This window comes from Ammospiza nelsoni, chromosome Z (assembly GCF_027579445.1).
Source record: "Ammospiza nelsoni isolate bAmmNel1 chromosome Z, bAmmNel1.pri, whole genome shotgun sequence".
Taxonomy (NCBI): Eukaryota; Metazoa; Chordata; class Aves; order Passeriformes; family Passerellidae; genus Ammospiza; species Ammospiza nelsoni.
The window spans coordinates 31,258,050-31,280,086 of record NC_080669.1 but is presented as its reverse complement, the minus strand read 5'-3'; the positions used below and the strand labels follow the sequence as shown (position 1 = coordinate 31,280,086).

The window sequence follows — 22,037 nt, the reverse complement described above, 5'->3', positions numbered from 1 at the left end:
TCTCTCATCATTCACTTCTAAAACCAAGATACCACACTCCTTTTGCCATTCCTCTTTCCGGTACAAAACGAAAAACAAATCTAAGTATGGTATTTCATCCCATTTCTCATTTCTCTTTAAAAATTGCATCAAAGATTTCATTATCTCTAATTCCAGTGTACCATTCACTGGCCATCTCGCATCTCCAATCTCATATTCAGGCCACCAATGATTACAATAATCTATCATTTTACTTTTATCCAATTCTTGATAATACTCCTCACTTTTCCATCGTTTCAATATACAACCTAATGGTGTATTTCCAGGTATTTTACCATTGGCTTGCACTAAGGTTTTAAAAGTTTTAAAAGACATCATATTACAGCCTTTAATTCCACCTTTAATCCTAATAAACCAATATACTTTAAACCAATATACCTTCTCGCTGTCCTTCCTAAAAAAAACAAAACAGGAGGCAAGTTCCGGTCCTGCGTCTTTAGACGTCTTATGGCCGGAGCCTAGGCTTTTCTACCAACTACTAAATCCAAATCCAATTATCGCCTTTTTCCAATATAAAGCACCTTTGGGCTTACCTTGGCAGTTTGTCCGACAGGCGCGGGGTCGGGCACGACCGATGACTCCCCGAGAAGTGCTCGGTGCTGGCTTGGAGTGGATCGAGACACGAACCGCCCCGGCAACCCTTGGAGTCCTGCCGCGGTCGCCAGAAAACTGTTGCCCGATTGATAAATGACACAAAACTCGGATAAGTTTCAAGTTTTGTGCGGTGCTTTATTAAGGGCCCGGGGAGCCGGTGGACTAGCGTCCCAAGCCCGAGCCCCCAATTTCACGTATGGGTGCTTCTCTCTTATACATGCGATTCATAACAAAGTTTCTAAGAAACAGTTCCCTTTGCCTAGTCACAGACGCCTTGTGATACATTCTTTGGTTCATAAACAAGATCATTAATCTTGTTTATCTTATTCTAAGAGCATTGTATGCTGCCTCTAGACAGGTTAGCATTCTTACTTTCCTACACTAGTTTAAATATTTATTAAATCTCTAAGACTACCTGCTAGGTTACACACAAAACCCAACACAGACTTTCAACGGCTACAAAACTGCTTTTAACAAACCGATTCACACACAACTCACTATAATTAAACATTTTGCTAAATTTCATTTCTTTTCCAACACACAGAGAAAATTAGTTCTTCTGGGGGACAGAATAGACATTAGAGAGTAAATGGTATTTTCTGTGTTTTGGATTGTCTGTTTTGTTTCATTTTTAGTTTAAATGAATACTAGAGGGTCAGTGACAAAAACCCAGCTAACTAGTTATTACTGGTGGTAGGATGCTTGTGTGTTATGTTCCTCTTTCAGGCTATGGGTGTGTATCTCTATGGTGAATTAATGGTGAATGAAGATGCAAAACAACAAGAACTTGCACGGAAATGCTTTGCTGCAGCACAAGAACATATGGATGCATCCTCAGCCAAAGTGGTGGCAGAGATGTTATTCTGAAAAGGTGATTTTTCATTTTAATCCTAACATCCTGATTTTGCTTCATATAGAAAAAGTATGCAGAGCTCAGTGAACATGGTAAACTATGGCATACCATACAACTTGTAGCTGCTTAGGCTGAGAAATAACTCTTGTTACATGTCTTGTTGGCTTGTTTTTTCTTCTTTTCCTTAAGCCCAGCAGCGGGAGCAGTGAGTTACATACATGTAGGCATAGCTGGAGAACGTGGAGAATGGCTTTATTGTAATGGACTATACAAGAGGCAACTGTAAGTCCAAATGGCCAAAGAAGGCCAGGCTCTGCCTACAGTTGTTTCCCATCCTGTATTCCTAACTCTGCTTACAAAAATTTCAATTGTGCAAGGACCATTTCTGTTTAATAGAGCTGCATTTTGACCTGACAGGCAGCATAGTCTTTGAAAAAAGCCTGATCCCACAGTGGAAATATGAAACTGTGGACTTTGAAGCAAATATCATGTGAGAACTAGCTGATAATTCAGGGTTTTTTTGTGTTAACCGGAGGTTTTAAAGATTGATTATGAGGTAAGAAAAGTAGCCTTAACAGGAAAAAGCTAGCTTGTTTATGAAATTAAAGGAGAGGAATCACCAGAAAAAGCAGAATTGCAAAAATATTTCTGGAATGATGATTGCCGTAGGCTATAAATTTGCAAAGATACTTTCCAATTCTCTGTCCGAGCAGTTGGAGGTAGCCTTACAGTGTCTGCACATGCATGTTTAATGTATAACCCATTAAGATTTGTATGAAAGTTTCTTAGAGTACAGCATTTTTGGTTAATCTTATGACTCATCCTACAGACTGATTGCTGTGGTTCTTCACAAACTTTACAGCTGATTTGTGGTATCAAAATTCAGTCTTCTAATTTAGCAAAAAAACATTGTCACCTAATTGATACCAAGCAAAAATCTTAATTTTCTTCTGTTCTAGCAGTACTAGAACTGTGAGTTCCGCTTGGTTTTGTAGTGGTTTTTTGCTATGTTTATATGAAATACAGCCAATGACAGATACTATGAAAGCAAATGTGATTATGAAAAGCCATGTTGTTCTTCTGTATAGACAAGAATTGTGCCTGCCAAGAAAACTTTTTGGGAAAGGTGGATCAGACTGTAGAGTGGCAGGATATCAGTGGTGGGGTAGGAGAGACACCTTTTAAAACAGAGCTAAAGAGACTCTTTAGTGTACTCCCAATTATCAAGGACTCAAAGGAATTTGAGTTACGTTCAACAGTTCTTAATCTTAATCTGGTAGGTGTCTTCAAGTGTCTGAAGGCCAGAAACAATAAAATCAAAATTTCTACAAGATTCTGATGGTAAGTATCTAGCACAGGAAAATTACATGGTGTGCAGGTGTTAGCAATAGTCTAGAATTACCCCTTTGACTTTACAGAGTGGAAGTGCATGGTTAGCTATAACATAAAACCTAAAGATACTGAGTACAATACTCTGTGTAACTACACAGCTTTCTTTTAATGTTATGGCTGTTTGGGTTCCTGGCATGATGATTTGTGACTTAAGATTAAAATCACATTGCCAGGGATTACCACGCAGCCATGACCACAGCTGCTAGCATGAAACTCACCATTAACAGTCTGATGGGTGCACAGCGTGGAATCCTCTCCATCTATCAAAAAAATAAACAAAAAACACACATACACACACACAAAAAAAAAAAAAATAGAGAGAGGGAGAGAGAAGCAAACCCCCAAACCCACCAAAAACAGAGGAAAGCAGCAGAGCATCATGGAAGAACCTCCTCCGAAAACTATCTCTGCTGAGACCAAGATCTCTCTGGTGAGGTGCAGAGCTTAGCTGATTGGTGAACAGTGATTGTTTTCCTCTTTGTTCACAGTGGCTAAGTTCTGCACCTGAAGAGAAGGGAGAGGAGACTCTCTGCAGGGCAGAGAGCGTTTGCTGGCAGAGATCCCTTGCTGCTGAACGGGCAGATTTGTGATGAAGGCATGTGTCTGAGGCTCAGTGTATGGAGAATAAGAGGCAGAGGCAACCTGGGAAGGACCAAAGACTTTTAGTTTTAGTTGAGAATAAACAGTGCTCCTTAAGTTCTCAGTCTGATTGCAGATGTAAGGCATTGCCTACAGTAATTTGGTTACCATGCTTTCCTGAAGGTCAGAGTAAATAACATTTGTGACTTTTAACCTGAAATTGTCAATAAAGATTTTGTTTTCTCTTTAATGGATACTGTAATGATCCTCTCTGAGCTAAGCTGTAGCTTAGCACTATGTGTCGTTTGCAGGAAATGGTGGCAGCTCCAGTCGGAAACAACTTACAGCTGCTGCTGTTGTTCCAGGCTGTTGATGGACCCGTCCTCCGGTGCCTACTGAGCTGATATCAGTTCTGATTTTACACACTGGCTCAGTTCAGCAGGAACAGGAGTCGAGCCCTAGAGCAAAAAACAAGATGTACCTTTCCTAAGAGCCTTTGAGAAATGTTGTTGCTGTTTTCTCTCAAAAATGAATCAGTACACCTTATGTCCTGATGTTAGACACTAAATGGCCTAAGGTGGAAAAGCTACCTCAGTACTGTTTAAGAGGACTGTTGGCTAAAGATGAGAAGGTATGTGAATATGTAGCACATCACACAGTATTGCTCTGGTAACTTGCCTCCAACATTATTTTCAGAGAAACCTGGTAATAACCAAAACATTAGTGCTTCCGCCATGGATCCCTCCCTGTCTTCTCCAGACCTTTTTGTGGTAGCTTTAGGAAGCTAAAGAGATCATTGTTAACTCTGTAGCTACAGTTAGACTCTACTGGTGACCTAAAATATAACTCAATTTGGAAAGCTGGGGCAATCAAGAATGCAGAGATATTCCTTCATTGTGACAGAGTAATAACTTTAAACGCTGTTTCCGTTGCAGGAAAGATCACAGACAACTCTTTTAATAGATCTTCTGCTAAACTCCGATGGTACTAGGATTTCATTGACCCAGGACATCAAAGGAAGGATTATGTGACTGCTAAAACAATCAGCTGACAGAAATATTAACCTTTCTGTATTTCTAGAGGTCCACTGTAACTGAGAACGCAAGACAAACTACACACACATGAGCTTCTCTGACTCTAGGTAGTTCTTTGATACAGGAATTTCTGGATTTATCCTTGTGCTTTGGTAATACAATCATTCTGGTTTGCAGATGCCAAAGATTCTTGATTTGAACAACTTTATTAATTTGGGCATTCTGAAAATGGATGGAGTTGTATTGCGTACTTAAAACTTTGTTTGTAACTTCTATGTCATATTTATAAAGCCTCAGTGTGAAATCAGCAGGGGCTGGGGTGGGGCTTGTAAGATTAGATAGAAGCAGAAATAAACTGTAGAAAGTTACCTGCCATCATCCTAGTGATGGGATGGGACTGAAGAAAAAACACAGATCATCATGCTCTCTCTGTCATGTTTAGGTGAAATTTTACTAGAAGTGTCAGACCTCCCATTTTCTGAAAATGTCTTTCATGCCCTTGTGATACTTATTTTGCAATGATATCTCAAGTGTATCCTTTCCTGATCAGTGAATCTCTAAATTTTTAGAAGACATCTTCATTGTTCCTTTCAGAGAGTAAGAATTTAAACCACAAAAATCTGTGAACTTATTTCCCTTGTACTCTATTGTTTTATATCAAATCCTCTTTGATAATAATAAAATTATTAATTTTTTTTTCAAGTATATATAGTCCTTCCATTGCACTGTGGTTCAACATTATTTTAAAAACATGGGAAGAAGAATGACTTCATTCCTTCTTTTGCAACAGGAGAAAAGAACCTGGAATTCATTACTTAAGGGATGTTAATGAGAAAAAAATAAATGAGGTACTTATTAAAAGTTCTTAGAATCTAAAGTGAAAGCCTGCCTCAACATTGTCTTCAGTACAAAGAGTACAGTTCCTTTTCACGTCACCACATTTTCTGACCTCCCCCTTGGCAGGCATAGTGTCAAAACCTGAATTAAGGGACACTCACCAAGTTCTTTCAAATGCAGCAAGAGTTAGGAAATTGTCCAGGAAGGCACTGAGACACCACAATGACTTCTAATGTAGTGACTCTCACAGACGTAGTTATTACAGGATCCTATTCATAACAGAGTTACACTTCATTTCACAGGTTTTTCTGCGAAGGCCAGCAAAAGAAACCAGCTTGCTTTTTGCCTTTTTCATTGTGTAAGGAAAAAATGCAGAGCTGGATAAGACTCTTGCACAAAATATGCAGAAATTAAGTACATTGTAGGCCTCTTCGTAGCCAGTACTGTTAAAGCTACAGGGCAAATAAGATATTACACATTTTTAAAATAGCAGCAAATATTTCTTCTTTCAAAACAATCTACTTGCCTTTTTTATTTTAATATTGAGCACAGCAGTAGTTTTGTTTGCTACAGCTCCTACAGTCGGCTTCAGCAGCTTTAACTTGAACATTTCCCCGCACTACAAAGTCGTGACCCATCATGTGTGGTAGAAACTGAGAAAAGCAACAGAAGATAAAACGCAAACACCAAAATACCAAAAAGATGACAAAGAGGTGGCAGTCCTGGCCCTTCATCAGTGCTTATGGGGCCTTTTGTTGCTAATCCTAGCATTGTGATATAGAGTGAGGCTCCAGATTAAGAAGAAAGCTGAAGGTGGCATTGAACAGTTATGGTCACCATAACTCATCAGAGAGCATAGGAGACTCACATATGTATTGTTTAGTAGGGTCACTAACATGATATAAGCATTGCCCTTAGTTTAAAATCCTTCTGAATCATGCAATAAGCATTGGAATGGAACCATATAATTGTTTACAGAATCACAGAATACGATGAGTTGGAAGGGACCCACAAAAATTATTGAATTCAGCTCCTTGCCCTGCACCGCACCAGCCCCAAGAGACACACCGTGTGCCTGAGAGTATTGTCCAAATGCTTCATGAACTCTGTCAGGCTGTGACCTCCTCCCTGAGGATCCTGTTCCAGTGCCCAAACACCCTCTGGGGAAAGAACCTTTTTCTAATATCCAACTGAAACCTCCCCTGAGACACCTTCAGGCTGTTCCCTCAGGTGCTGTCACTGGTCACCACAGAGGAGAGATCAGTGCCTGCCCCTCCCCTTCCCCTCATGAGGAACTTGTACCTGCAGTGAGGTCTGTCCTCAGTCTCCTCTGGGCTGAGCAGACCAAGTGCCCTCAGCTGCTCCTTGTACAGCAAACCAGCCCCAGCACTGGAGGTGAGGCTGCCCCAGCTCAGAGCAGGGCAGGACAATCCCCTCCCTTGCCCAGCTGTGATGCTGTGCCTGATGCACCCCAGGACAGGGTTGGCCCTCCTGGCTGCCAGGGCACTGCTGACCCACGTTCAACTTGCCAGGACCCCCAGGTCCCTTTCCATGGCACTGCTTACAGCACCTCATTCCCAGTCTGTCCATACATCCAGGGCTGCCCCATCCCAGATGCAGAATCCAGCATTTTCCTCTGCTGAGCTTGATATGGCTGGTGATTGCCCAGACCCCCAGTTTGTGGAGATCTCTCTGCAGGGCCTCTCCCTGCCCTGGAGGAGTCAACAGCTCCTCCCATTTCTGTATCATCTGCAAACTTGCACAGTATCCCTTCCAGTTCCGTGTCCAGGTCATTTATGAAGATGTTGAAGAGCAGAGGGCTGAGGAGGGACCCTGTGGAGCCCCAGTAGTGACAGGTCCCCAGTCTGATGTCACCCCATTCACTGTCACCCTTTGTGCCTGACCCGTGACCCAGCTGCTCACCCACGCCATGATGTGTTTATCCAGCTGAGGCTGCACAGTAGGTCCAGAGGGATCCTGTGAGAGACAGTATCAAAAACTTCACTGTCTTCCCTTGGTCAGCTGGGTGGGTTACCCAGTCATGAAAGGAAACCAGGTTGATAAGCAGGACTTCCCTCTCATGAGCTGTGCTGGCTGTGACTGATAACTGCGTTGTCTTTCAGGTGTTTTTCAGTAGCCCCAGAATAAGCTTCTCCATAACTTTACCAGGCACTGGAGTGAGACTGACAGGCCCGTTGTTTCCTGGGTCCTCCTTGCCCTTCCTGAAAATCGGGACTATGGTTTGCCAGCTTATAGTCATCTAGGACTTCTGGATTCCTAAGATCACTCAAAAAGAGACATTTTATGATTACATCAGCCAGCTCTGGAAGGATACTTGGATTAATCCCATCAGGCCCCATAGATTTGTAGGGATCCAGCTGGAGCAGTAGGTCCTGCACATGTAATTTTTTAATGATAGATTAGATAGACCCTACTATCAAAAGCCTAAGATGAAATTCTAAGGGGAAAAAACCCCAGCAAACCACCAACATTATGGTTTTCTTTCAGGTGGGTGTTCTTATAGAGTTCCCAACAGAAGGAAGTTGCAGAATCTAATTGTAGCAAATAGAAGTAAACAACAAAGAAATTTATTTCTAAGCTTCCTCTAACTAAATCATTACAGGAAGCAATGTCTTTTCAAACAATACTTTAGTCTAGGAGATGGACTCAGTGGTCCTTGTGGGTCACTTCCATTTCAGTGTATTGTATAATTGTATGTGGCTATGACAACACAGGCCCCTATATGGGTATGCCTTTGCCCTTAGGTTTCATTTACTTGTTTCATAGGCTGCCCACTCTGCATAAAATACAGCATTTTGTAGGAGTTTTTTTCCTCCTCCCATCTCCAATTCAGTCCTTTCCAAACACAGTGGTAATATTATTCTGAAGAGCATTGACAGCCCAGTGCTGGCTATCTCCCACTTACTTCATCAGTCCAGCATCTAGTTAGGATCTCAGTGTTTCTTTCAGCTCTGAAAATGAATCTCAGATGAAAAATTGTACTGTGTCCCTATAGTTAGGCAAGGATTACCATCACGCTGCTTACTGTGTTGCTTTTTCAGAGTAAAGGCAGACCATAACAAGGGGGTGGCCCTGCGAGTCCCTCAGCTTCTCAGAGTGGGAATGCATTCATTCCTTGCCATACACTTTCTGTTGCAAGTACAGAGCAAAACCATTTTGCTGACAGCTGTTTTCTGTCTGCAGCTTTGCTGGGAGGTGTTTGCAGCTGCTGCTGTCTCTGTGACGTCTCCTTTAGAAGGGAATTAGCTGTACCCTATTGCCCATGCTTCACACAGAATAGCAAAGGAAAATGGTCTGGAAACAAAGGTCTGACTGGAAATGCAGCAAGTGGGCAGCTTGAGGAAACAAGTTAGCATAAAGAGCCCAAGGATTTCTGACATGTAAAAAGCACAATGAAAAAGGATGCTACCAAAACAAAGTTATATGGAGTATTAAAATGTATCCTGCAGAGCACTGCAGCCAGTCAGTTCATCTCCACAGCTGTTGAAAGTCTTGAGAACTGGTATTTGTACTACAGAAAATGTCAAGTGTTTGTAGGCTCCTTTGCATACAGAGGTACATGGGAGGAAACCATGGTGCTTCTGTAAGAATCAGCAAGCAGCTGAGTTACCATGAGCCATTATGTCCCAAAGGCTCTATTAGTTTGGGGTTGATTCTTTCCATGCAGAAACTGGACTGTAAATGTCTGGAAAACCCACACCTTCCAGGCCCCCGTACTGCAGGCAAGTGCCAGCTCAGACACATGAGTGATGCAGCAGGTCTCACTTTCACTACACGTGATTTAAGAGTGACTAGCAGTACATGAAATATCTAAGGCCATTCAAATTTTTACCAGTAACTTAATGGTATTTTACTTTGAAAAAACATTCACATAATAATGTACTCAGATAAGAGCAACATTTGAAATACACCCACACGCTGAGCCAAAACCATCCTCTAATTCACTGAAAACCCTATTCCACAACACCAATTCTTAATATCTAAAAAAAAAAAATTAATACATCTTGTGGTTGTTTTAATAATGTATCTTGTGAGTTTTTAAAGCTACAAAATATCTACCTTTGTGCTACAGTTCCCAGTATTCATGATTCATGTCTGATGTCTTCTGTAACAGTCAAAGATTTCAACAGACACCTAAGTCCATTTCTCTTTCTGACCTCAATTGCTGATGCCCAGACTAGTCAGAAGGAAAAAAATTGCAAGAAAGGACAAGGAAGCAACCAAACAGAGGAGCTGACTCACCTAGAATTTCACAAGTGTATGAGTTTAGGCACATAAACAAAATATGAAGTGAACATATACACTTATGGCTATGTTCCTTTGTTTCTGTGGACACAGTATACTGGAAAATTTATTTTAAAATCTTACCTGCTGCCAAGCTGACATTTTAGGTCAGTGAAATATGGCAGTGTTTAAAGAAATTGAGACATTTGCACAGTCCTTGGGAGAGTAACTGCATTTGTCCGTTTGCTGTGATTTAAGCTAAGTGCATATTCTCTGCACAAAATCAATATTTTATAATACTAAAATATACCTGTTTTCCAGAAGAACAACAGGCATTTGTTCTGTTACCTGAAAGCATGCAGAAATTGCAGTTCTGTAAAAATTTGCTTTTACATGATCATTTACACATCGGAAATTATTAGCACAGTGGTAGTGCCCACAGTACAACCTGTGAAACCCTGGTTTTGCTCACATGCCCCAGGGCAGCAGCTGGACATTGCTGTACCCTTTAGCTAACGTAGCTCACTTCAGTCATCTCTGAAAACTGCCTATTTCTGAGCACATCCAGGCTTTTCCTCTGGGCTCATTGGGACTGCTGTCTCAGCACTGGAGCCCTCTGCTGAAGCTCCATCTGAGGCATTTTATTCATGGACCAGTGTTGGCTGCTTTGCCACTGGCGTCATCCCCAGTCATCATGACTGGATCTAAACAGGCTGGTTTGAGAAGCTGGTGCTTAGCACCATAATGTGATTCACTTCATCTCTAATCCTGAAAGGATGACAGTGCTCATCATCTACCACACAGAAAAAGCATATGTTTTAAAAAAATTTTTTAACCTCAAGTTGTTTCTTCACAGTAACTTTGTCCCACACTTACTTTTATATTTGGTAGTAAAAGTTATTTGCTCTCCAGCTGTACCTCCTTACAGTCAACTCTTGCAAGTACAATAGAACTAAAAATTACATTATCTCAGCAACCATCCTACTTCAGGCTGCATCTGTTCCTTGGTGTGCCTGAAACTCACCTATTTTAATTTAAACTTCTTCCCCAGCATGGCTCTGTGAAAATCAGAAAAGGCCTTGGTTCTGTGAAAGCCCTGCTCAGCAATGGCAAAAACAGCTCTTTTATTATCAATTCTGTGTTTAACAAAAATCTAAAACTCGAACCCACATCAGCCTTTGAAAAGGAAATTAACTCTACCAAAGCCTAAACCAGCACACTCTTTACACAGATGAAGAGTCAGATAAATGAAAGACTGTCAGTTTTATACAAGAAGAGGTAAGCACACCTCTTGACATTTTACAGTTTCTGCACCCACCTTCTCCCCAGCAGCACTTGCCTCTCCTTTTTCCAATTAAATCACAGGAATGTAAATTCACTTGATAGCTGGAAGGAAGGAATGGAAACTAGAAAGCTTCCAGACTAAGTAAACAGAAAGACCAGTCTTATTTATTTCTTAAGCTAGTTGATTCACTGTTACCAGTATGAAGTAATGCCAGCATCAGCTGAAGGACAGATGTGATGCTGAGAAAAGTTCTACATTCACAGAATGAAGGTCAATGCTAAAAGCTGGTGTGGCACTGTTTTTTTTGCATCAAGGGCATTCAGCATCAAAACCACAGGTTTATAACATGCAAAAACCAAGAATTGTTCCCCACTTGGTTTTGAAATACAGCTATTAAAGACTGCTTTTTGTTCAAGCTTTAGAGGTGGTAAGGACCCAATGCAGTCAGGAAGAACCTTCTGAATGGTTCTTCTTCCTGCTTACTCCCTGAATGTGTGAAAAATTATGAGCTAAACTGTCTTTCAGATTCACAAAAGAAAACCAAATTGATAGGAAAACTATGAAAATGGCACCACAGCAGGATGACACAAGGCAGTTCTTCTTATCCTTTCTTTAAATGCATGTGGATTGCCAGACTCTAAAATGCATTTTGAGGAACTGTCCCAAGGCCCTGTTAACCATTTAAGTGGGGCACCAACTGGGCTGTTCAAATGCATGATTTCTGAAGCAGTGGGGGACAGCATGGATACCAAATTCTACCCTTTCATTCTTCTACAACAAGTTTACGAAATCTGAAGAAATCAGGGCAGGGAACAACTGACCTACAGATTGCTGGTGGTTAGACACAACTCTGTGAGTGAAGGATCTCAGCAGATATTCAGCCCATACTTGATTTTATATGCAAGTTCTTAAACTTTGTTCCATGATGTTTACTTGGGTTTAGGGTATTACATTTTAAGAATATAAATAAAAAAATAAAGAGACTGGATCTACCATTCATATATTCATCTTGGATCCTGGCCAGAAAGAAGAAAAAAAAAAAGGCAATGCTTCTGCCTAAAGAATAGGCGTGTGTGGGAGCTTGCTCTGCCAGTACAACGAGCAGAAGGAGAACTCATGAAGTCAAGATTAGAAGAGCCACAATGAAAAACAGTCAACAGCTGTCATCTGAAGACTTTAAATCCCAATGAAATTATCTTTCCTAAACAGATGTTATTGCTTAATTCCAAGGTTTGGGCTTGACATTTGCTCAGTATCCACCGGCCTAGGACAAGCCAGTCACAGAAAGCAGCTACAGCAACTGGGTCTGGCCTGAACAGCATGCTGTGCAGCAAACTGCTCAGCACTGGCCATCTGTACCTCAGCAAAGAAGCAAACACACAAAAAAAGAAAGCTGAAACATAACAGTGGGGTTTGCAGTGAACTTGGAGAAATTTACAGGTCTGTGGAAAAAACACTGGTACTTTTCTTATGTTTCCAGAAAAGATGCTGCTATTGGTCCTCCCTACTAGAAACTTAAAAAGTGCCAGAGTTCATAAAAATGTATCACTGATTTCCATCTTATAAATCAATCCCGTGTCATATTTGAATACTTCTGTCCTCTTCCATGGAATCTGATACTGGCTTTTCTCTCTCTTTTCGCAGACATCTGAAGCTGATATGGAAGGGCAGCACAGTCCTTAAAAAAGATTAAAAGCACTTAAACAGTTACTGGTAGTCTCTACAGGGAACAATGGTTCAGATAGGAAATCTGTATAATCAGCTACCATTACAAGTTAGTTGGAAATAAAAAAGCTGAAATTCTGTTTTCAGAAAACCTATACATAGTAGAAGTTATGGCATCATTAGTCAAAACAAACAGAAGCTGCTTTCTCATATGCGAAATATTGAGTAAACTTTTAACAGTAGCAGGCAAATGACATTGCATGCACCTGTTTTGGAAGCCTCAAAATAAACTCACAAGCTAAGAAATAAAATCTTAAGGAGTGAACTGTACATGCAGGCTAACTGGCACATACACAAGACATCTCAACAGTGCAATTCACAATGTTAATCAAGAATATGTAAAAGCACAATCTCTTCAGGATGGCATTTATGTGTCTGCAAAAGTTCATGGGACTAAAAATATTTTTATTGAAAAGGATAGAGAAGAGAGGGTCATTGTTTCTGAGAGTCTACTTTTTTATTATCTATTATCCATTATCTGACATAGTGGAGAAGAGTTATGAAAGAGGCTTTTAAAGCAGTAAGAGATATATAGTTAAATATATAGTGAATACAGTTAAAGTTAATAACAGTTAGTTAAATATACAGACCTATTAGACACCACTGCTGGATTTTTTTCTGCTATTTGTTGACATGCAGGTTAATGGAATGTCATGTATGGAACTGTTGCTTCCTAATTCTGTCAGTATCGAATATAAAAATCACAGCTAGATTTCTACAGCTGAGTTTCAAACATGCTGGGTTTTATCTTTTTTGTCACTCCCTCCCTACACACATGCAAGAATATAGAATGCAAAGTAAAGCACCACCCTTGCCTGTGGTCTAGATCACTACAACTCAGCTAGAGCCAGCTGACATTTCAAATTTTTGTTTCAGCGGCTGCCAGCAGTCCAATGCTTATCCCTAGCTGGCTCCTGGCAGCTCAGACAACAGGGAGCACACTCAAGTCATCAGAAGGATCTTGTGAGGTTTATTCCTCCCCAGCAGCCAGACAGCTGGTTAAAGGAAGATGGCCAGTGCAAGCAAGGGAAACACCTCCATGGCATTCACTAGCAAACAGACCACCTAACAGCAAATTCCCAGAATAAGCTTCTCTCTACTAGGGCAGCAAATGGAATGTCTACCATGAACATATTTTTTAAATCCAGGCAAGCATTTTAGAAAAAATTCTATCACAAGTAAGGAAAACTTGCCAGAGAAGTGGATTTAAGCAGCCCCCATCTGAGCACTGCAATGAATGAAGTGCCAGAGGGATGCTTCCAGCACCAGAGCATTCAGCTACAGTGGTTTGACTACTGGTGTTGCCCAACAAAACATGCTGGATGCTTAAGAAACCCATTGCAGACTATCAGGAAAGCATAAAAAATTCAAACGCATGCTCTGTGTGCTCATGGAGGACTCCTCCTGTAACATTCCAGGTTTTGACTTTTCAAATTGGGGTCTAGTAGAAAACTCTGTTTTAATGAGTATGACATTACTCATTAACATTAGGTACTTTATTCCGACATTAGATAACACACCAATGAAACGGTACAAATCTGATTTAACAGTATTTTGTTTAGCAACTGCAAGTAATTTGTGCTAGATATTTTATCCTATACTTCTATAATGCTAATGCTTCAGAATTTTTTTAATTGTATCCCTGCTGAGCCAAACATATATCACAGTTTTCAGCTCACTGAAACAAATATTAACTCACTGTGTCTATTAACATCTCTTGACACTTACAATGCTGAGAGTACAGAAACTTAATCACAGATGCTAGCAGTAACGCAATAAATGTTACTGTTGGTCAGCTAAATTGCAGTATCTGACAACACATGACAAAATAAAATACATTCTGCTTGGTATAGGCACTGTACTGAGATCTTGATTAAATAAAAGCCACAGAAATGACCTTTTTTTCTGCCTGAAGAAAATCCACAGAAACCAACCAGCAAAGCTTGCAGAATCCAAAAAGCTCTAACTTAGCAGTCTTTGACTGGAAAGGAGCATAATCAACAAAGAAGTAAAATTTACTGTCTGTATTCTTATTCAAAAAACACCTTGAAGCAGAACAGTTTTGAAAAGTTCTCTATGCACTGAACACAACCAGGGTGTGTGCTGCAGACAGAATGCAAGGGAACAATCTTCTTGAAGTGATTTCAGGACTTGTTGGCTGGTTCAGCAAAGAAGTACAGCCTTGAAGGCCCCAAAGAACATTTCCAGAAAGCAGCAATTACAGAGGAAAAGATGCACATTGGATGGATAATGCAGAAGCCACAGCATGAGAAATCTTCCATTACTCAGATCTACCAAACTGCTCTGTAGCCTTCCACTGGCAAACTAACAAAAGTAGCTTCAACATCCCACAAAATCACAGCTTATATCAAAGTTAGATCATAATTCAAACATAGTGAAAGAGTAAAGAAAAAGAAACACCAACAATTTATAACCACTACGCTAAAAAGAGCTAAAAGAATGCCAATACAGATGTATCTTTTCTAAGTTACAGACAGTATCAATTAGGTTTCTTCCTTAGAGCCTCCTGAAACTAGCAAACCCTCCTTAGTATTTAAATCATTCAGTTTTTCTTAGGAAGCCAAACACAAGAAAACAAGAATGTATCAATTCACTACTAATTCTGGGCTTTTACTGCCTTCATTGTACACTTCCTTCCTGCTTAATTCTATTTATCCTTATTTATCAGCATAATGATTTTGTTAATTGAAGTTAGAAGAATTTTCATGCATTTTGTCAATGGATAAATAAAAACAAAGAAAAGATACTTAAAAATACCTGTCCAAAAACTTCCATATGCATCTAAATATTATACCCACAACATTCACCTAATTAATCTGCAAGAATTAGATATTGCAGTTCTTTGCTTATCTTTCTTCTACATAGTTAAAATTACATATAGGCACAATATGGAGAAAACACATCCAAAGAGCCTCACATCCAACAACCAGATTAGACATTAAACCAAAAAAAAACCAAAAAAAAACCCCAAAAACCACACAAACAAAAAAAAAAAAAATCTTTCTTCCTTTTAGTTAAAATTTTAGATTATTTATCATTCTAAATAGAGCATTCCACATCTGTTTTCACTAGACGAATACCTCTGAGTTTGTGACCAAAAAGCAATTTGGTTTAATCCCATGCTTTTTAGTTATGGTATTCAGGGAACAGAAAACTGGGTTGCTTGATTTTACTTTTTTAGATACATGTGGCTATTTAACAACAGAAAAATTGCTACTTATTTCTTTCTGAATTTTCATTTAAAAATATTTTTTAATCAAAAAAGAGAAAAAAAATCCTTTCTTTGCAGACCTACATTATGAATTTGCTATTTTTTCACTAGCAAACTGACTGAGAGGGCATGTAACTTCCGTAATATGACTCACTGGGAACAAAATTGTAAGAAATCAGTTAACAGCATAACAGAAAATATCTTTCCACTTCTTACAGCCAAAGGACATTAAGTACACTGTTTTTCTTTCCCCTTGCTCAAAACAAATGCTACATTCAAGAAGCTTTATTAATTCAAGATACATGCTTGGATTTTATATGCAAGACTAGAATTCCAAGTAGCATCTTTGAGTAGCATAGCACAGCCATTGGCATTACAGAAAAGTAATACAGGGGAACAAACTAGGGAGGAAAGCTAGGATGCTCTGTCACTACTGTTCTCCATGGTAATTTTTCCAGTTAAGCTAGAGACAGGTTCACAAAACTTCTAGAGATAAATACCTTCCTAAGAATAAAAAACGTAAGCCATTGCTATCTACCTATGCTCCTTGCAAGACTCAAAAAACCTAAACAAAGAAGTACGCAAATTACTGCTGGACACAAAATGAAGGCAATGAGTTGCAACCTTTATAGGAAATCTGTCCTTTTGAACTGGAAGATGTCCCTGTGTCTCTGCTTTGCTTGGCCTCTTTTGTCTGAATAAAAGCCTCATATTTCTTAAGTGAATAAATAATAGCATCAGTGATGGCACACTGTTAAGTGGGCTGTACTGCAAGCAATTTTATGCCTGCAGTATCTTTTGACAAAGACCAGCTATTGGTCTAGTACTTAGAGGAGAACACTGTGCTGTGAAAGCTGCAGTATTGAAAAAACCCCACATTTAGCAAATCTGGGAAGAGTTTCATTTTGGAAACATTTTCAAAAAGAAGGAAAGAGTTCAGGAAATATCACTCACTGATTTCCTGAGAACACTATGAATCACTTGAGATCATCATTAGTTTCAGCAAAGCAGAAGCACAGAACAAAACACTTCAGTAACAACTTACCAATCCAGCAATAGGATATTACTTACTTAAAAAACCCACATGAGTAATTTGGGAGAAAAACTGATCCTCAGCCAGATAAACAACAAGGAGATGAGCAAACTACTTTAAATGATGTAGGTCTCTTGTTACAGAAGGTATTCAGAACAAAATTTTCATGCATCTTTAATATTTACTACAACGTTTCAAAAGATTAGCAATTCCAAACAACAGATTATTTTTCAGTATAGATAAGGGAATATAAATTAGCAGCTATAGCTTATCTAGGTATCTTTCTGCCACTGGTAATCTGCAGCACTAGATGCTAATGGAAGTCTGACACCTGGATAAAGACCTGACTTGTTGGTTTGATAAATAGATCATATTGAAATTCTAAACTTTCAATGTAAATTTTTGAAGAAGTTCATTCAACAGTTTCACGGTCCTTTGGTTTTTTTCTCCACTATGGTTAAATCTGTAAGCAGTACGGATCAGAAGGTTATAAACTTCTTTGCTTGTATCAGTTATCTCAGTAATCTGAAAGAAAACACAAAAAGTTAAATTTGGCAACTATGTTGCTAAATACTAAGAATCCTTCCAAATACTAGCAAGAAAACCAGATTTTTTCCTCACCACTGAATATGTGAGAAACAGTTTCTGCCCAAGGTATCTCTTTCCATATATCCCAGTGGAGCCAAGCAACTTTGAGATTTCTGTTGTTGTCTCAAATTTAAGTGAAACAAATCAAGAGGCCAGAAAGTTTTTAAAGGAAACACAAATGGACACTATCACCATTTGTAAGTCATTGCCATGGAAAAGAACTAAAAGCACATGAAGGTTCTGCATGTACTTGGGGAGGCAATTCAATTCTGTAAAGCTTTCAAAAGTAAAAATAAATACTTCCCCCAAAAGATGGCAAAAAACAGGAAAAGACTCTAAGTTGCAATTTTTGCAGATCAGAAGGGACTTGACTCCTCATTATCTGTGTTAAACCTGAAGTTTGCTGTGCTAAAAAGAACCACAACCATGCATCCCAAATCAGTTCCACACCATTCTTCCTTTCATATATTGTCTTTAGTCCCTTTCAAATCACATGGAGAGCCTAGCTACACATTAGTGATTATACAGATACAGTCAAAATTAATCAGACTGATAAACAAACTGGCCTACAACAGTTCACGACCCCTCTGCACTGGGAAATATTCAGTTTTGAAAGTTAGTTATACTGCTATGTATAAGGAAGCAGAAGACTGTCTTTGGTCCTCCTGGAGGGATTTAAAGTAGCAGGCTAGTACATTACATCATCACAGCTCAACAGCTGCACTTTCTTCATGAAGAGAAACTAGAAATAGCAGTCTGTAAAAATATATACAACCCCCCAAACTTTATCGTTATATTCTTATGCTGAGAAAAAAATTGATCATTTGTGAACTTGCACCCTAGGATGTGAGGAATACCTTAGCCCTTCTTAAAGAGAAAAATGTTATGTCTCTTTAGTCAGCCAGCTGTATCAGAATGACCTTACACATGCCATATACCCTATACAGGTCTATCCATAAGACCACACAGCTGCTGAATTGAAAAACTTTTGGAAGTATTAAAACTACACACTGGCCCTGGACCTGCTTGGATAGGGAGCATGCACTTCTTACAAGAATATGGTTTGATAGTACGGAATGGGTTTCTAATCCTACACTGAGATTGCACTGTTTATCTAATTAACACAAATACATTTTGTAGTTTGCACAAATATACCTGAAGGCTGTCATCACCAACAGAAACTGTGACAAGCTTCCAGCCTTTTACTCCTCTTCATCTCTTTTTACACCTTAAAAGACACTGTCATAGCTCTTAATTTTCTCCTTCCCTCTCAATTACCACACTGTTTTCTTCACTGGCTTTGCCAACCAGGCTTCTGCCACATCAATGCCAAGACCTAGTAACCAGCTGTCCCACCCAATGGAAAATAGCAAGAGAGAGTTCCATCACATCTGCAGTAGCTGATAATTTAGGGAGTGATTTTTTTGGGGAAAATCAAAATGTTTGCACATGCTATGTATACCATTGTAAATGAACTGTAGATATCTCTTAACTGCAAACCATTACTTCAGCCGTTTCTGCATCTGTAGTGACATCAGTAACCCTGTCAGTGAGATCAAGAAGTGAATGGAAAATATTTTAACTGAATTTTAGCTGAAATGGATATGTAGCAAGTTAGATATGGCTGTTATAGCCACAATCTCCTTTAATTCTCTGTGTTTTCTTTATTAAGAGGTAGAAACTTAAATAAAAAATAGTACAATAAGTATGTATTGAAGTTAACCTGAAAAAAAGGAAAGAAACACTTACATGGTAAATACATTCCTGGGCAATCTTATGTCCACCAGAGGAAAAGAGCAAGAAGTTGGTCAGAAGATGTGTTGAGAGTTGCTGGTTACAACACTGCTCTACACCTGTTACCCTGTGCACAGCAGCCTCCAGGTCTTTGAGAGAAAGGTCCCTGCAGCTGAACAGTGTCATTAGATGGTTGTAGACTGCTTGGGCTTCTATCTGTAGGAAATAATTTCAAACGGTGCAGGATCAGAGAAAAGGTGAAATCTATGGTATTTTACTTTGGATTTATTCACTAGAAGAAAACCAAATCTTCGGAGAAACAATTCAAACATAAAAAAAGTTTGAATTTAAACAGCAGGAAAACCAGGAAAGGAACGGCTGTAACACATTTCTTTTATACTGATTCACACACACAAAGGTGGAAGAAATGGACATTTTTTTTCTTTGGTCTTACAAATGAAGCAGACAGGGCATCAAGCCAGGATTTTACCTTTTTGAATAATATAAGGAAATGGAGAAAATCCCTCAGAAGAACATGGTCTGATTTTCACATTGTGGGAAAAAGAACAAAGGCTCCTCAAGGGCTCATTTCAGTATAGCTGCTGTAAATCAATTAAATCCCCATGCAGTCTGACCTCAGCTGATAAAATGTTCTGGTAAGAATGTGCAATTTAACTTCTTCCTGTGTTGTTCACAATTTATGTTTTTATGTTGTGAGCTAGACAATAAAACCTAACTTTTACTGGGGGTAGGAAACAGAAGAGTTTGGCACCTCTAGAAAAAGGACTATGAGCAACTACTGAAAAAGAATCCTAACAATAATTCTGTTCACTGAATTAAAAATTAACTGAAAAAAACTTGTAGATGGAATGCAAATGAGTATCAGCTGCAACACTAGAAAAATACACCACTGCAGACCTAAAGGAAAAGAACACCTGTTTCTCAAGGATATTCACTGGGAAAATTTTTTTCAGACATTTGTCTGACATTGACCTACCCTTTCAACAATTTCACATAATATAGCCTCAAAAAGCTGCTAAAAGCTCTTGCATTAAGTCCACAACTACATGTGAGGCACAAATGATACCAGGATCTACAGAAAGGTAACTGGAATTCCTCATGATTCTTTATTCCTCTGTGCATCATATGAGCCAGAGACTGCAGATGGAGAGTAGCTGGTCCTGCTCCAAGAGCTCATGTACCCTAGAAATCTCATTCTTAGGGCCAAACTCCAAGTTTTGCTTCTTCAGCGTTTCAGGCCCTAAAGATATGAAAGGAGTGCAACAAAGTAATAAATATTGAGAAGTAGAATTTTTTGTCCTGTACATATGAGTGAACCTTAGTGAACAGCAAAACCAGCCTTTTTCTTCTTTAAATAATTTAAGCACTTTGTATTACACTCTGGCTAATATAAAGGTGTTACCTAAAGTACAGAGCAGGAAGACAAAATTCTAAGTCATAAGTGCAAACCTTTCCACACAAAAATAATGCTGAATGAAAAGTGCACCAGATTGACATCTACCAGAAGTTCCCATGGCATGCTAATCCTTAACTAGTGAAAGGTGCTGGGTTTGAGGTGGAAACCACTTCATTTGAAAAAGCTGAGAGCTTAATCTGCCAAAGGACAAATTTAAAAAAAAAACCCAAACACCTAACTAAAGGCAGAAGTTTTTGCATAAAGTTGGGAATCCTCCTGAAGAAGCCTGACTTGTCAAAAAAAAAAAAAAAAAAGAAAAAGAAAAAAAATAAAAAGAGAAAAAGAGAATTTTCAGTTCAAATACCTAAGAGAAGAATGATAATGAACAGAATTGTCAGACCTCTGGGAAAAGATGAGTCACTGCGTGGGCAGTCAGCAGAAAAGCTTTTTTGTTTCTCAAGTTTGTCTTATGTTATGACTGAATAACAAAATGGAATGGGGGACACACAGGGAGATGATTTCATATATGGAACAAAGTGATTCCCTTCTGTGGAGTTAGAACAATGCATTGATCTGCAGCTAGAGTGCAATAGCTTCAATCATTCATGTTTATTGCTCATATATTGCCTGCTTTCCCAAAACTACGTTCTAAAAACAACCCTGATTTCTTTACTTCACCCTAGCTCTTACATAACTCCACTCAGTCAACCCTTCCCTTGCCTTCCCAGCCAAACCATCCCATCCCTTGCTCCTAGACTATGAGAAGTGTAAGTGAAAAAAACAATTGTAGGTGATTGGGATGTGATCTTCTATTTGTAGTGCCATCTGAAAAGCAGGAGGGGAAGGAAATAAAATATTGGATAATTCACTGTTGTACGTGGAATATTAGATGTAAATTTAAAGCATGATTTTTACTACTGTGGTGTACTGAGCTGCATTTTTAAATCCACCAGAATCCATTTTAAATTAAGGTAAACTAGACAAGTTGCAGCCTTTTGAATTGGGCCTTTGTAGATCCAATTTCTTGGGCTAGTTCAGATTTGCATAATAAGTTTAAATTAAAGGCTTTCAAGTATCTGCTTGCATACACAGATGCACAGCACTCTTCATGCAGTACAGTGTGTAAGGTTAGAGCACTGCTCCTTCTGTTACCAGCCCAGCATATGGTATTATCATGTATTTGTTACTGTATCACATGCCAAAAACTGCAGAGAAATCAGAGTAGCTGGGGAAGACTAGGATTCAAGACTGTGATTAAGTATCTTCACGGTTTCAACTGCTGTAATTTCTCTTGCTTCCTTCTCAGAAGATGCCATAACACAGGCGTCCTGAATTCTGTCACACTGATTTTAAAAATACCATCACTAGGGTACTTTTATTTAGGACTAAAAACACCCTGGTTATCCAAAAGAAAGCCAAGAGGGTGCTAATCTATACCACATACTTAAAA

At 39.1% G+C, this 22,037-nt stretch overlaps 2 protein-coding genes across 2 annotated transcripts in view; one reads left to right on the top strand and one right to left on the bottom strand.

Annotated features, from left to right (window-relative positions):
• Positions 1–5,196, top strand: part of AOPEP (aminopeptidase O (putative)) — a 175,058-nt gene extending 169,862 nt beyond the window's left edge. Inside the window, exons 15-16 of the mRNA XM_059492960.1 lie at positions 1,360–1,504; positions 4,393–5,196. Of these exons, the coding sequence (XP_059348943.1) occupies positions 1,360–1,500 (141 nt within the window). The 3' untranslated portion in view covers positions 1,501–1,504; positions 4,393–5,196. The remainder of the gene's footprint in view (positions 1–1,359; positions 1,505–4,392) is intronic.
• Positions 5,197–15,576: 10,380 nt separating this feature from the next.
• Positions 15,577–22,037, bottom strand: part of FANCC (FA complementation group C) — a 63,380-nt gene continuing 56,919 nt past the window's right edge. Inside the window, exons 13-14 of the mRNA XM_059492258.1 lie at positions 19,186–19,386; positions 15,577–17,373 (exon numbers count right to left, since the gene is read on the bottom strand). Coding sequence (XP_059348241.1) covers positions 17,230–17,373; positions 19,186–19,386 — 345 coding nt within the window. The 3' untranslated portion in view covers positions 15,577–17,229. The remainder of the gene's footprint in view (positions 17,374–19,185; positions 19,387–22,037) is intronic.